The 14537-nt window shown below is 45.5% G+C and overlaps 1 protein-coding gene across 1 annotated transcript; it reads right to left on the reverse strand.

Moving 5' to 3' along the window:
- Positions 1 to 1478: 1478 nt before the first annotated feature.
- On the reverse strand, positions 1479 to 13470 carry sepsecs (Sep (O-phosphoserine) tRNA:Sec (selenocysteine) tRNA synthase). Its single transcript, XM_064343481.1, has 11 exons — positions 13061 to 13470; positions 12618 to 12772; positions 11901 to 12019; positions 11224 to 11382; positions 10675 to 10828; positions 9147 to 9249; positions 8609 to 8738; positions 7261 to 7352; positions 4499 to 4592; positions 3927 to 4017; positions 1479 to 2219 (listed from the first exon to the last, which is right to left on the reverse strand). The coding sequence occupies exons 1-11, from the start codon at positions 13172 to 13174 to the stop codon at positions 1976 to 1978; spliced, it is 1455 nt and encodes a 484-aa protein (XP_064199551.1). The 5' UTR covers positions 13175 to 13470; the 3' UTR covers positions 1479 to 1975.
- Between the last annotated feature and the right edge of the window lie 1067 nt (positions 13471 to 14537).

The following is a 14537-nucleotide window of genomic DNA, read 5'->3' on the forward strand; positions in this document are numbered from 1 at the left end:
AGTTCCAGTGAAGGAAAATCTTAATGCTACAGCATACAATAACATTCTAGACAATTCTGTGCTTCCCCAACAGTTTGGGGAAGGCCCTTTCCTGTTTCAGCATGACAATGCCCCCGGGCACAGAGTGAGGTCCGTATAGAAATGGTTTTGTTGAGATCTGTGTGTAAGAACTTGACTGGCCTGCACAGAGCCCTGACCTCAGCACCATCCAACACCTTTGGGATCAATTTGAGAGCCAACTGCGAGCCGGCCTAATAGCACAGTCAGTGCCTGACCTCACTAATGCTCTTCTGGCTGAATGGAAACCACTGCAGCAATGCTTCAATATCTAGTATAAAGCCTTCCCAGAAGGGTCTGCAGGCTTTTTTAGGCACTTCTTAGCAAACAGTAACTTGGCTCTCCTGCTTTTGCGGCTAGTGGTTTGCATCTTGCAGTGTAGCCTCTGTAGTTCTGTTCCTGAAAAATAGTCTGCGGACAGTTGTCACTGACACATATATGCCTGCCTATTGAAGAGTGTTTCTGAACTGCTGGACAGGTGTTTGGGGGTTCTTCTTCATTATGGTGAGCACTGTGTGGTCATCAACTGCAGAGGTCTTCATTAGCCTACCAGGACCTTTGCAATTACTTTCTTCTTAATCATGTTCCAAACAGTTGATTTTTAAGCCTGAGGTTTGGCCTATGTTTCCATTTGTCCCAAACATTATGGTAACCTGAAATGAGGGAATATGTATAAAAAGTGCTGTAATTTCTACATGGGGAAACCAAAATGTACGAAAAATACCGTATGAAAAGCTGATAATCTGCACCAAGTGAAATGTTTGATTACAAATCTAAAATTGTGGAGAACAAAGCCAATTCAAGAGAAAATATGTCTTTGTCCCAATCATCATGGAGCTCACTGTATTTGGATGTCCCTGAACTTTGAATATAGACCAAAGATTCAGTCTGTTATATGTTTTTACTAGAAATTCTATGTTGTATATAAAAGGTAATGCATCCCTTGCAGTTGCTCTATTGTACATTGTTATAAGAGATGTGCTTTATGGCGTTCTGCTATGTAATTTACCATCTGTTTATCAGTAATACTAATATGGTAAATAAACAGCCAGCACTAGCAGAGTGGTCAAAAAACTAGGTCTGTGATAAAAACATACAGAAATCCCATATTAACTGCCATTGGGATGGGGTTTAAATAGCGTCTGAAATGACTGACAAGTTTGGACCCAAACGTCAATGTTTCTGTCTTGAGAAAGGCCTGCCTTTTAAACACAGTTTAATGAGATTAGGGACCGGAGGGAAAGAGCTTCAGCCAGCATTTTTACGAGCATCTGATTGAAATCCTGTCAGACAGCCCGGTCCAGTTGGTCACATTTGCAGCACGGCGTACTGGGCAATCCCAGTCCCCGCACATCACAAGCATGGCTGCCCCAACACAGCGACTGATCAATGCCGAACAAGGCAAAAACACAAAAAAACGATTTAGAGGAAATTAGCATTTATTCAGCGAAAACACATTCAAGGCTCAGAGCATCGTCCATATTGCCACAGGCAGCATTTTACATTTTCAGCAATAATCACACCAGGAATGGTTTTCTCATTTGGTAAAGAGACTAAAGGCACAGTTAAAAGGTCAGAGCTTTGCAGAAAATGGTTTAACTACCAAGAATACAAACTCTGTGTACACCTCAGCAGTCAGGCAGTTCATGAAGAAGGATATACTGACTTAGGCCGAGTTGTCTTGCAGCGAGCCCCGCCCACAAATGGAAGCATGCACTGCTTAAGGCTTTGGGCCTGATTTAAGACCTTTAACATACGCGAAACGTTTTAGCACACGCAAAGCTAATAACACAACCAATGACTGGTGCAAAACAAATACTGTGACCAATCATCGGTCATGTTATTGGCTTTGCATGTGCTAAAATGTTTGGCACAAGCTAATGAGCACAGTAAATCGGGCCCTTTGAGTGCTACCTATTCACTCTGCTGCAGAATCATTCTCCCCAGCAGGGGGTGCTGTGCTGGTCTCCTCTGAGCCGGCCTCCTTTCTCAGGCTCTTCAGGCACTTGTCCAGCCTCTTCATGCACAGCGTCACGTCGTCCCGGGTGATGCCGATGGCGGAGGCGGCGTTCAGGTACGGGTGTGGGTACGCTTCCGAGTGGGACATGAACCCCTTGAAGGTGTACCCGCTCACCACCTGCTCGTTCCCCAGGGGCACAACCCTGCAACACAGAGACGTTACCCTGCAGCTGGGAACCCTTCTCTTCCAACAGGTCAAGCAGTAGGCAGGAGGGGTTGGGTCACGTGAGAAGGGAAAATCAGCATCAAGCATCATTGTCAGCAGCCCAAAGCAGAGCCACGCAGGACTAATTATAACAGGCTGATTTCATTTCACTTTTATCTCCCATCACAACAGAGTTTGGAGGCAGCAATTAACCGTGACCAGCCACACCCTGGATAAGCCAGATCCTGGTATATCCCCGGGAGAGTGTTAAAATAACATCCTGTGCGTGATCTCGCTCTGGGCCTTTTTCGATAGCGACGGCTAAACCGAAAGCCCGCAGGACGCACTGCGGCAGCGCTATCGGTAGCAGCTCAGCGATCTCATTTGAATTGCAGTCAGGGAGCTCCCTCAACGCCTCTCCGCTGTCGACGAAATCTGCACAGTGAAGGAGTTTTACTGTCTTTGTGGAAACAAGGCATCGGCTGTGTTCCTCTCTTTCTGTTTGCACTGCTGGTGACTTCGGAGGACGGAAAGGGAAGAGTGGGCCGATAATTCTCTGGTTAGCAACAAGCACGCAGTTTAAGTCATCCTCAGCGCGTTCGCTTTTAGAAACGTGTGCAGTCCCTACAAGAGAACACTATATAAGCGTCTGTCTATACTCCAATGGAAAATCAATGGTAGGACCCTGAGCTGATGTGCGTGGGGGAGCCAGTTGGATAGGAGGAGTGCATTAACAAACTAGAGGCTGCCCTCATCTAGTTCTGCCCCATGTCTTTTCCTATTGATCTCCTGACCCTAAGTATCGAAGGGCCCGGGGGAGGGGAAGGGGGGGGGGGGTTCAGCCGTAGATGCTAATGACCCCGGAAAACAGGAGAGCGGCTGATCTCTGATGTCCACACGTGTGCCCGCCATCCAAGTCTATTCATGGGGAGGTACGCTCACAAGAGCAGCCAGAGGACTTTAAAACCATCTCAACAACACATCAATGACAGCTGGGAATGTGCGAGAAGCTGCTGACTCCCGTTGCCTGTGACTTCATTTTTTCTAACGCACATTAAATAAAAAAACCGTGATGTCACCACTGCAGTCACTCTGGTGTCCATGCTATGGAGAATTGTTATGCATCTAAAATCCATTTTACTGCAGACTCCACAGAAAATTGTTCTCTCAGCAAGATAAGATGCAAGCGAAACGAAAAGCAAATACTCAGAAATTAAACGAACCATCTGAAACGCATAAAATTAGAGTCCTCTCTTTTTCAGCACCGCCAATTAAGCGACAGCTCAAGAGGAAAGTTCTGGAAGGCCCCCAGAGAACAGAGGTGAGCTTTAAGCGCCATCTGCACTAATGAAAACCCGCGCAGATTAATACGCCGGCAAAGTCACCCGTTCTCATTAGGATGCTAACACAATTACTTTCAGAAAGTGCTTGTGTATTCAGAGGACCTTCCTTTCAAAGGAACTTTCAGTTTCCAAACGAATGCCTTTGTTGTTCCAGTAATAGACTGCAAGGAAGTTAATGGACCTGAGCTGGCCTGGTTTCACGTGTGCGACTGCGGAGCCCGAATGGAGGAGATTGTTTTGACGGGACCGATATTACTCTTGGTGCTCTGCGCCGTTGTCGTCGCCGATGCGGAAGGCCATTTGGTCTCTGAGGTGCGGCCCGGCGCGGGGAGGGGGGGGGGGCTGTTTTTGGAGGCGCTCACCTGGCTCCAGACACCTGTCTGGTGAACAGCATGGAGCCCAGCTGTGTCACGGCTCTGTCGCTACGGTCCTGGAGGCTGTCCAGAGACATGGCTGAAAGAGAGGGAGCCGCAGAACAGGTGCGCATTAAACCGGCCGCCCGCACTGCCCACCTGCCCGCTTTCAGGACAAAATCACCTTCAGAAGGCGATATCTAGTGCTGCAATTTCAGCGGCTGCAGACTAGCATTTTCTGTGGGCTGCAGCTTCTGTTTAAGTGAGTCCCAACTCAACAGAGCAGAAATACTGCTGGTTAAACAGAAAAATGTATCTAAGGCATCTCTGTTATTTATTTAATAAAACTAAATAAATAAATATTGCAAATATGTGCCACTGGAACCTTGGAGCAGCATTGGAGTGATTTCAAAGAGCATACATAGGCAATGTAGCCAGTCATTCTCAGATTCATAAATGCACACAGACAGCAGCAGCACTTATTGGACAGGGTGGAAAAGCACACAGTGCTAGCCTGTGGGGAGACGAGGCTAGGCTAGGGAAGTGGTAACGTGTAGAGGCCCCGCCCCCCCCCGGCTCACCCAGCGATATGGGGTTGTGCGGCGTGCTCAGCAGCTTCTCCCCGTGCGCCTCGGCCAGCCTCCGCAGCTCCTGCGCCAGGTGGCCGTACATCTCCTTCAGCAAATGCAAATGAAGATCTATGAATAGCAGCCTAGCGGTTTCATCCCCCCCCTCCCCCGCCCCACCTCGCGCGGCAGGGGTTGTTTGCCGCTAATCCGGCAATTTCCCGACGGCGGGCGTGCCACCGACACGCCGGCGCTCCGGGACGGGGCTTCGCTTTAGAACCATTAACTCCTTTTGCCTCGGCTGCGTCGCTAAATTAGAAACACCATTATAACTCGAAACTCACCTGTGGGTTTTCATTACACGGTAATGAGTAGCCGGGAAAGTGTTTGTGGGACTGTACGCAGAGCAATCAAAGTCCCCGGAAAGTACAGCGGTGATAAAAGTCGCACAGCCGTGAGGTCTCATTAAGTGATGGGGAACAACAAAAGAAGGTGCAAATTGCCGCGGAGTGAGAATTTAATGGGGAGTTGCGTAATCCACACCGCAGCGCTGGCACCGAGATCGCGTCCGTTATCCAGGAAACCCAAGACGGTAGCGTACAGATATCTTTACCGTCAAGGGGGCTACGTGGGTGCAGGCTGTAGTGGCTGTCTTTAAAAAAATCATTTGCCGTGAGGGGGGTGGGGGGGGGAGGGCAGAGCACTGAACCAAAACCGGCACTGAGCCACCTACAGCCACTAAAACCGCACAACTAATCTCTCTGTGCAATAATTAACCCACCTTACTTAGAGCACCAAACACACTCTCTCACACACTCTGTGCTCAGAGCACCAGACACTCTCTGCAGTTTCTCTCTCTCTCTCGCTCTCTCTCACACACCCACACACACACACACACACAGTAATAATGCAAAGTCTGTAAAAAAAAAAAAAAAAAAAAACTAACTGAAGCTAACTGAAAGACTGAGCTTTTTTGCAGAATTCACAAAAACAGAAACAGCCGTGTTCCTGACGAACTTCCCAGGCTGCACGGTTCTAAATACGATCTCCTGACGCTGCTAATGCTGGAGAGCCTTCCATATGTTCCAGCTGAGCGCTTTTACGCAGGCAGCACCAGGGACACAAACTGATGCCCCAGCAGCTTTCATTTATTTACTTATTTATTTATTTATTTATTTCTCTCTCTCTTTGTACTTTACAACCGAGGAGGAGGGCGGTGTAGGGCGGGCGAGCGAGTGTAAAAATAGCTCCTGCTCTTCCCCTCCGGGGCTCTGGGAGTGGGACAGGAGGCCGGCGGTATGCGGCGGGACACAGCCGCCGCGCTGGCGGGGAGCCCGGCCCGGCCCGGGGACGGGAGCGGAGAACACCGAACAAAACAACACTCGCGCCCAGCAGGCCCAACCCCCGATCCACCGCCCCCAGCTCTGACCTCGCCGAACCGCCTCACGAATCTGCCCCGCCGCCGCCCACCACATAACACTGCGTAGCGAGACGCCTCAGGGCTGGATTGCTAATATTTTAAATAGAAACTGATTCGGCTCAGGGCTAACAGCAGCAGTAGCAACCTTCATTAAAGATCTTCTAGATGGCTCTGTGTGTAGATGTGTGAACAGAATCAGTGGCCTGACAACACGTGTTTGTGTTCTCCCAAACTGATAGCGGAGGAGACAAGCTGCCTGTGAATATGATTGGTAGTTCCAAACTGGTAGAAAATAGGGGAAAACAAAAGTTTTTTCAATTAAGACAAGGCTAAAGAGTCAAAGTTTGAAAGTGTTTCAGGATATTGCCTTCATCTGTGAAGTAGTGTTATATCCTCATAAGTAAGGGCAACTGAACCAGGGTTTCTTAGCCAAATGGCCCACTCAAAGTACCGAGCGAGGGAAGGAAATATTCATTTTTTTCTTCCTGTATTATCTGGGATCGTTTTACTCCTTTAAGAGGATGCAGGGATATCCTTCAGTTCCGCTCGTGCAATTATATTCCATCAGCAGGGATTTTTACATCAAATATTCATGAGCGGAGCACGCGTAAATCGATAGGTCCTGTCAATCCCTCCACTTGTTAAGAGCCAGGGGCCTTTCCAAAGCGCTGTAAATACGTCTGTCCAGCACGGGCAGGTGAGACCTCTGGGTGTTTGGGGGCTTTCGGCTGTCAGCTCAGGGGATAAGGACATGCTCTCCAGATGCGTCTGCATGAGGGTCGACGCATGGTGCGCACGCGGTGTCCGCGCGCAGTGTTTTCTTCCTGCATCCGTAATGGATGAAATGTATTGCACTGCAGCAGCACTGTATCCAAATGTCCCCTTTGGGAAACTTTAAAGTAAACCCAGAGTCTAGAATCACTGTGGAAATGAAGCCACAGATGTAATGGTAATGATTAATAATTCTCAATAACTCTCAATAATGACAATACTGTGATATAATGATAATGAATATGTAAATGTGTGATTAATATCGCGTTAAGCGAGGAGAGGCACAAGCTTATAAGACAGCAGCCTGACCGTGATACAAAGCGCACGTATGCTTCAAAGCACCAGCACACAGAGCACCTGGTTCAATATAAAATCGCAGATCGCAGCACCTAGCGTGCTGCTGAGGTGTTCCTGAAAGCGATGGGTGGGGGTCCTTTAGTGAACGACTCAGCTTCCCCGGGATCAATTTCTGCTCGCTACGGCGTAGCCTTGGCAGCTGCAGTACTCCGCGCTCTCAGCAGAGCGGACACGGCGAGCGTCGGCATGGGGACGGCGCATTGCGCGATGCTAACGCCCGCTGCCTTACCTTGCGTTCCCTCAGCAGTTTCCTGTAGCCGCTGGCGCCCAAGGTGAGGAGGGTGATGAGCACGTCCAGGGAGGGGGCTGCCGAAGCTCGGCCTGGGGGCGCAGGGAAAATTGCACCCCTCAGTGGCCATGTTCTCAGAGCAGGGTGAAAGAGGAACTGGGCTCCTGAGGGTCTCAGTTGGTAAAGGCCCTCCCCATTACCGCAGAGAGTGCAGGTTTGAGACTCGGCTAGGTCATTAGCTGCCTACAGCTAGCACTACTAGTGCGATGACACACGCTTGGCTAAAGCCAGCCATGATTCCTTGTGTTAGCACTATATTATCAGGGAGGGATGCATCTCTCCTCCAATCAATGCTAGCTCTCTCCTATGGTACTATGCTACCTGTAGACAGAGGTGGAAAATCCAGGTTCAGAAAGTAAAAAGTCCTCCCCAGTATTTTGTTCCAATCACCTGGATTTTCTAATTAGCACAGTTCTTCTGCTAGGAGGTAGAACTAATTAATTAAAAACACATCGCTGTGCTTTTACCACAAATAATAGCTGTGGAAATATTATCCAATGAACTGCGTTCATCCAATTAAGTCAACCTGTAATTAGATGATGACATATGTCAAGCTGTTCTGTTGCAGAAAGATCTCCTGTATCTAATGATGATGACATCACATATCTACATGTATGTGATCCCATCAAGCCTGGTCCTGGAGAGCCGCAGGGTCTGCTGGTTTCTGTTTTAACCTGAAAACCAGCACACCACACAGCTCTTCAGGACCAGGGCTGCAGACCCCGGGTCTACAGACAAAAACATACAGTGTCTGATAACCGCTTATTTAACTGTAACAGTAGCAAGGCCAAACCCTGAACAGGGTCTGCTGGTTTCTGCTTCTACCATAAAATCAACAACGAAATCAGTCCCATGAAATAGGTGAGGTGAATTAACGGTGTATATAAACTGCTTTAATCGACCAATTAAATGGCGAGTAAAAATGAAGACCAGCACACCGTGCACTTCAGCCTCAGGGCTGCAGAGATAAGAATATAAAGTGTCTGATAGCTGCTAATTTAACTGACATGTTCAAAACTAAACCCTGAGCAGCATCTGAGAGCAAACAATAGCACGGGTGTAGGTGTGGGGTCAGAACACTTGCCTCCTTGACAAAACCAACCAGTAAATGATCCAAACAAACCCTTTGCAAAATTCACCATTAAAGACTCTACTCTCACACAGGGGAAAAGAAAGGACACATTTCAGTACTGCAAAGACGCAGAAGAATTCTCAGAAGTTTAACTGCCACAAACATTTAACTATAGGAAAGAGAAGTGTAAAATACTGTGCGCATAACAGGACTAACCGGGGTACATTCGGCTGATTTCCTGGATGAAGGACTGATCAAAACCAGCGATGATGGCGCCACCTACTGGAACCATGAAGTTTTTGTCCAGGCTTTGAACAAAGGCATCTATCCTTCCAACACGTGCCCCCTGACAAGGAGAAGGAAAAACAAAACATTGGTAATTATTAAGCTTGAGCCTTTTTTAAAAGCGTTCAGTCTAGGCTTACAACGTTCCACCACAGAGGTCACAAAAGGATAAAATCTTTAAATTCAAAGACAAGATATTTTATTTTATGAAATGGCAAGAGGGCAAGGATTTCATATTACTGGAACTTATTACATATGAATGGTTAGCCAGCCAACTAATGCTTATTATTAAACTGCAATATAGTTTGATATTAATGAGCCATAGAGTAGATTAGTTCACAGCAACGTGCTATAAAATGCAACATAACTACTCCAACAATACAGTTACATTTAGAGAATTGCCAATGAAGTGAATGTTGTGTGGGTGTTTTAAAACAGTGTGGATTATTATGAAATGCCAGCATTATACCTGTTCAATGAGGTGCATACACTTAGACGACTGTACCCCATATGCATTGTTGACTATGTGAGGGATGTGATGTTTGGCACACATCTCTGCCAACTCTTCCAACCTGCAAAATGACACAAAAACACATTTATATTTCTGCCATTTCATAAATAAATCTCGCCACCAATTATTCCATGGCAATAAGGGCTGTTTTCTTGTTGGCAAATACGGGTTCCTGGGCACATTTCTATGTTATCAGGATGGCCTGTATTCCTTTGGATCTGGTCCCCTGTTACAACTGCATATCCATCCATCATTAAACCACATTTTCCTGGTCAGGGTCGCAAGAAGTGAGGGAGGGGGGCTTGAGCGTATCCCAGCATGCAGTGGGCATGAGGCCAGAATACACCCCCAGACAGTTCGCTAATCTATCGCAGGGCTCACACATACCATTCGCTCACACATTCATAACTATGGGCAATTTAGTCGCCAATGGGCCTACTGCATGTCTTGGACATGCATGGACTGTGGGAGGAAACCAGAAAAACACATATGAACATGGGGAGAACATGCAAACTGTTCTTGCTGTGAGGGAGCAGTGCTATTTTCACTACACCGCCATGCTGCACAACTGCATGTCGACAAAGTTCATCAAAATGGCAGGTCAACAGTCACAAAATTAAACAAACTGAAAATGTGTACTCTTGTGCAGCCTGAATTAAATACTGTATTATTGACGTACCCGTGTTCTTTATAACTCAAATCATATTGCTTAGAAATGCCTTTTTCTGGCAGGTAATTAAGACAAACCTCACTCACCATGTAATTTTAAGTTATGTTACTAGTTATGACATAACGTGTAGAAACAGACTGCTGTATGCATATGCCACATATTTCATAGGCATTTCTCTTTCATCCTCAGAATTAGTTCTGTGGTAGAGGAGTTTTGATTCCTTTTGCGCTCTGCAATGATCCGACTCCTACAATCCATCGTAGCAGCAAAGCCAGTGCCAGCCAGTGCGGTTCATATATCACACCCGTAAAAATCACCATTATCATAGATCCTCGCAGACACTCAGTCCCTGGTTATTGGCAGTTTAAGTTAATTAACTGTAAAGTAGCAATAAGCTGGAAGTGCTGCAGTAATGATTTCGATGCTACCTTTATGGATCAGTATATACCATCGCACAAAGCTTTGTGAGAGACAGAGATGCTACCTGTGACTTTCATTGCCCAATAAGCCCCATTTATAAACAGAACATTTATGGACAGTGTAAAAATTCATCAGAAACATAAACTGCCATTCTATTTTTTTTTAAATCTCATTTATTTGACAGAGTATAATTTTCAGCTTGGATGTTACTGTTTCTGGTATGCTACACAAGTCAGCCGAAGGGCTCATTTTAACCTGTAGTCCCTGGAGAGGTTTGAAATACTTCAGTGAGTACTTCCCTGGGTGTCAGTTGCAAAGCAGCATTAAACAGCATAAATAGAGTCTCAAATTGAAATTGTTAATAATTTAAACCGTGAAGCAGGACACAGTGTGTACCTGTCGGGGACACGAGGGGCAAAGCAGGAAGTGGTGGAGTGCACACACAGGATGTTCTCAGCACCCAGCTCCTCAATCTTCCTCTTCACTGCCTCAAGGTCTGTGCGCAGCTCATCTCCCTCCAGAACATTCTCAACCACCACCGGTTCAAACCCTGCCAAAATTAAAAATGGGAAAGATGTTGGCATTAGGTCTGAGCCCGTACAGTACAAAAAAAAAGGTAAAAGGATGTCACTCAACTTGAGATGCTTCTCTAAACAGAAAAAAACTTGTCACTAATGATCATTCAGACAGACATACAGTAGGACTCCATTACTTACTGCCGAGTTCCTTACCGACACCGAAGGCAAAAATAGGAGAAGTGCAAAAATGGACATAAGAGATTCCTGACAGAACAGGGTATGCTGCATTCATAGGGAGGTGTCAATCAAACTATGAGAAGGGACTGCACATCAAGCAGACTGTAAGCAAGTGTGTTGATGACAAATAAAGACCAGCAAAGAGACAAAGATAATCAGGTTAAGTGGGCTAATGCAAGGACTCCCTCACCTGCAGTTATCATGGCTTTGAAGCAGGACTTCTGGTCAATGCGAGGCCAGATGATATAACGAGCTTGGGGTCTCTTGTGCCTCAGGGTCAGGAAGCAGAGTGTAAGGCTCATTCCCGTTGCCATGGGGACCACAAAACAACTAGCCACGCTCCGCACACCTCCATATAAAAACAAACAGTATTAGTCACGCTTCTTTTACAGGGAGGACACTCAATTATCAAAGTGCTTTGACCCGTTTAATTTTAATTCCTTCAAAACTTTCCTTGACAGTTATAATGGTCCGATATTATTAGAACAGCTTTTACAGCATATAGTTTCACTGGTTTGCAGTGGTATTTTTTTAAATAAATGATGGTCATCACCCTTTTGTTGGCTTCAAGTGTTTTTTAAGAGTGGAATGTTCTTACATTAAATAATGCTACTGGACGAAGGGTAGGCTACATGCTGCCATTGGACATACTGACTATGCTGCTGTGCTGTTGCCATGCAATGTCAAAATACATCAATAAACGGCTGATGACCACCTTATTTGCCCTGGGGCACGTTCAATTTATTTTGAAATCTGCACTGACTATTCAGGACATCTACAGATTTACAATTCAGGTGGTTGCCATTGTTCAACTTTATTAACCCAGTTCAATTTTAAATGGATATAGGAAAACTAGCCAGTACACACCTGCTACTTTTATAATGTCCAGCACTACTGAGTTGGTCAGCTTGTTGAGAAGACTGGAGCCTGCAGCCTTGGGCTGTACGGCAGCAATGTCTCCAGAGCGGCCTATTCCATGAATAAGTCTGGGGAAATACAAAGGTTCCATGTAGGAAAAAAAAATATCCAAAGCAGTTCAGCTAATACAGAATAAACATAAAGAATCTGTTTTTAAAAAAGGCGTTGATCCTACAATGCTACTGACCATATACTACATTTGTGTCATATAAATATATGTAATTTGAGCACTATTTACAAAATACAAATGAGATGAAGATGAAAGATTTTGAAAGATTTGATTATTGAGATACTGGGAAACTGAGTTGTCCCTGCTGAAGCTTTCATGACAATGTCTCATAGCTGTAATTTATATAAATGGTCATTTATTCTGCTTGCATGTTCTCCCTGTGTTTGCGTGGACTTCCTCCAGGTATTCCAGTTTCCACCCACAGTCCAAAGACATGCAGGTTAGGTTAGAGAGTCTAAATTTCCCCTTGGTATGACTGTGTAAGTGAATGGTATGTGGCCCTGTGATGGACTGGCAAGCTGTCCAGGGTGTATTCCTGTATTCCTGCCGCTCGCCCAATGCATGCTGGGATAAGCTCCAGCACCTCCTGCGACCCTGCCCAGGTATAAGTGAGTATAGACAATGGATGGACGGATTTATTCAGCTGTGGAATTTACCTGTAATGTCTTCTGGCAACTAGGCTAGAAGCCACTCTCCCTTCCCTCTCGCCGACCCCACAGTTACCCAGGAAGTTGTTGCTGTCCATCACCGCCAGTTCACTCAGAAAGAGTTCTATGGTGCTCTCACTCCATCCTTCCTCAGGACACTTTCCCTTCACAGTGAGATAGTCAAATTCAAGTCGGCATCTGAATGTGCCACTGGTGCATTTAAGCCTGAGTTTTTTTTCATTATTCTTATTCCAATACCATGAAACTGCAGTCAAACATTCTGACCCTTGTTTTAACATTTCTGCTTTGAAACAATCCCATTAAGACCACAAAAACTATTATTCACACTTCAAGTGTTCTTATTTGCACCATTTCACATAACGCTAAACTGCAATTACCTTGTATCGTTCATTTATGCGGTAACTGTTTTTTTAAAACAGACAGAATATTACCTGCTCTAGCAGCACTCGTATTAGCTGTTCATGACTCCGACGAGCCTGAGATCCCTGACGTATGTATGAAGATGACACAATCTTCTCACAAATAGAAACGTTTTCACTGTTCATGTCTGCAATAGCGCATTGAATCTAGCTCCACTTAACACGTTAACTTTTTTTTGTTTTTTGTTATTGACATTAGCTGATATTAGCAATCTAACAGTTTCGGCAATAGAAACGGTGGCTAGCCCTTGACCAAATCGTGGACACACACAAACTTCAAATCATCGTATCGTGTATCTTTTACTGAAAACGATCGATTCATGGTTTTCTGCAAGCTTATCTGGGAATTTCAACCTTTGTACCGTGATTTACCGGCTGAATCATAACATGTACCGACGCACAAAATATACGTCAGCGCAAGCATGGAATACTCTAAACCAATAAAAAACCTGGGGCTGGTACAACCCGCCCTCTGTGTTGAGCGTCAGTTCCGAGCAGGTGGTGCGCAGCGCAGACCGTAGTAAAATAAAAAATAAAAACAATCAAATAAAATTACCCTCAAAAACAAATACCAAGTTTTTTTTCCTAGTTTTACTTTTCAAACGTGTTTCTAAGTAATGATCAGAAAATACTCCATTGCTTCCATATGATGTAAAATCAGTTACCACAGGCTTGCTACATGACACATTATAATATTTTCTTATATTGGATGCAATTCCTGTCTTAGAATTTTACCATTGTTAGAAAGCAAAACTATTGTATTTTTTATTTTTTAAGCATCATTAAACGCATTTTCTTCATGCAAATCGTATAAACGTTTTTGCCCGAGCAGTCTCCCTCCATAAGAAGAATGTCATCCCAGAGGGTGTGTGGGCGCCCTCTACTGGTAAATATGACGTAAACACCATTCTTAATTCAACAGGCGTTCAGGCCAGAAGCAAGATATAGCACCATCACAGCACTACACCTGGTATGTCTTGCATTGGAGTGGAGGGAAAAGCAGCTAGCCATGGAATGTGTGTAAATCAGTAAGCACACTTCTGCCATCTTCTTTGCTGCTAGGCTGTGTCAGAAGAAATAATGTCAATGTCAGCTTGGGCCACCTGCCACTCCAATTTTTAGCATCACAAGGAGTCTAACTTGTTTATATAAACAATCTTCGGCTTCACGTACTATGTGAACCAATTTACAAAGATACCAAATCTATCTGTCCCAAACTGTGTGCAAAACACCACATGGTGAGGCTCACCTCCAGCATTGTGCTTGCAGATGCTGCCACATCTGGAAGTCCCTGTGGAACTGCACTTCTGCTCCGCGGTGGTCGTAGTTGGGCCAGTACTCCTCAGACATGTGAAACAGATACTCTGGAGCCAGAAGGGAGCAACCACACATGCCTTGCATTTCCCGGGGTATTGATGACAGCTCAGTATATCTTGGATTGCTTTTTTTAAAGACATAAACGCTTCTGCTGTGCTACACAGGGAGAGGG

The sequence above is a fragment of the Anguilla rostrata genome, chromosome 7, assembly GCF_018555375.3.
Source record: "Anguilla rostrata isolate EN2019 chromosome 7, ASM1855537v3, whole genome shotgun sequence".
NCBI lineage: Eukaryota > Metazoa > Chordata > Actinopteri > Anguilliformes > Anguillidae > Anguilla > Anguilla rostrata.

Coding starts and splice junctions, on each gene's coding strand:
- sepsecs (XM_064343481.1), bottom strand. CDS start 13,174: ATGAACAGTGAAAACGTTTCTATTTGTGAGAAGATTGTGTCATCTTCA. Junction 10,829..11,223: donor CAAAGCCATGATAACTGCAG/GTGAGGGAGTCC, acceptor TAATTTTGGCAG/GGTTTGAACCGGTGGTGGTT. Junction 8,739..9,146: donor GTATGCACCTCATTGAACAG/GTATAATGCTGG, acceptor TCTCCTTGTCAG/GGGGCACGTGTTGGAAGGAT.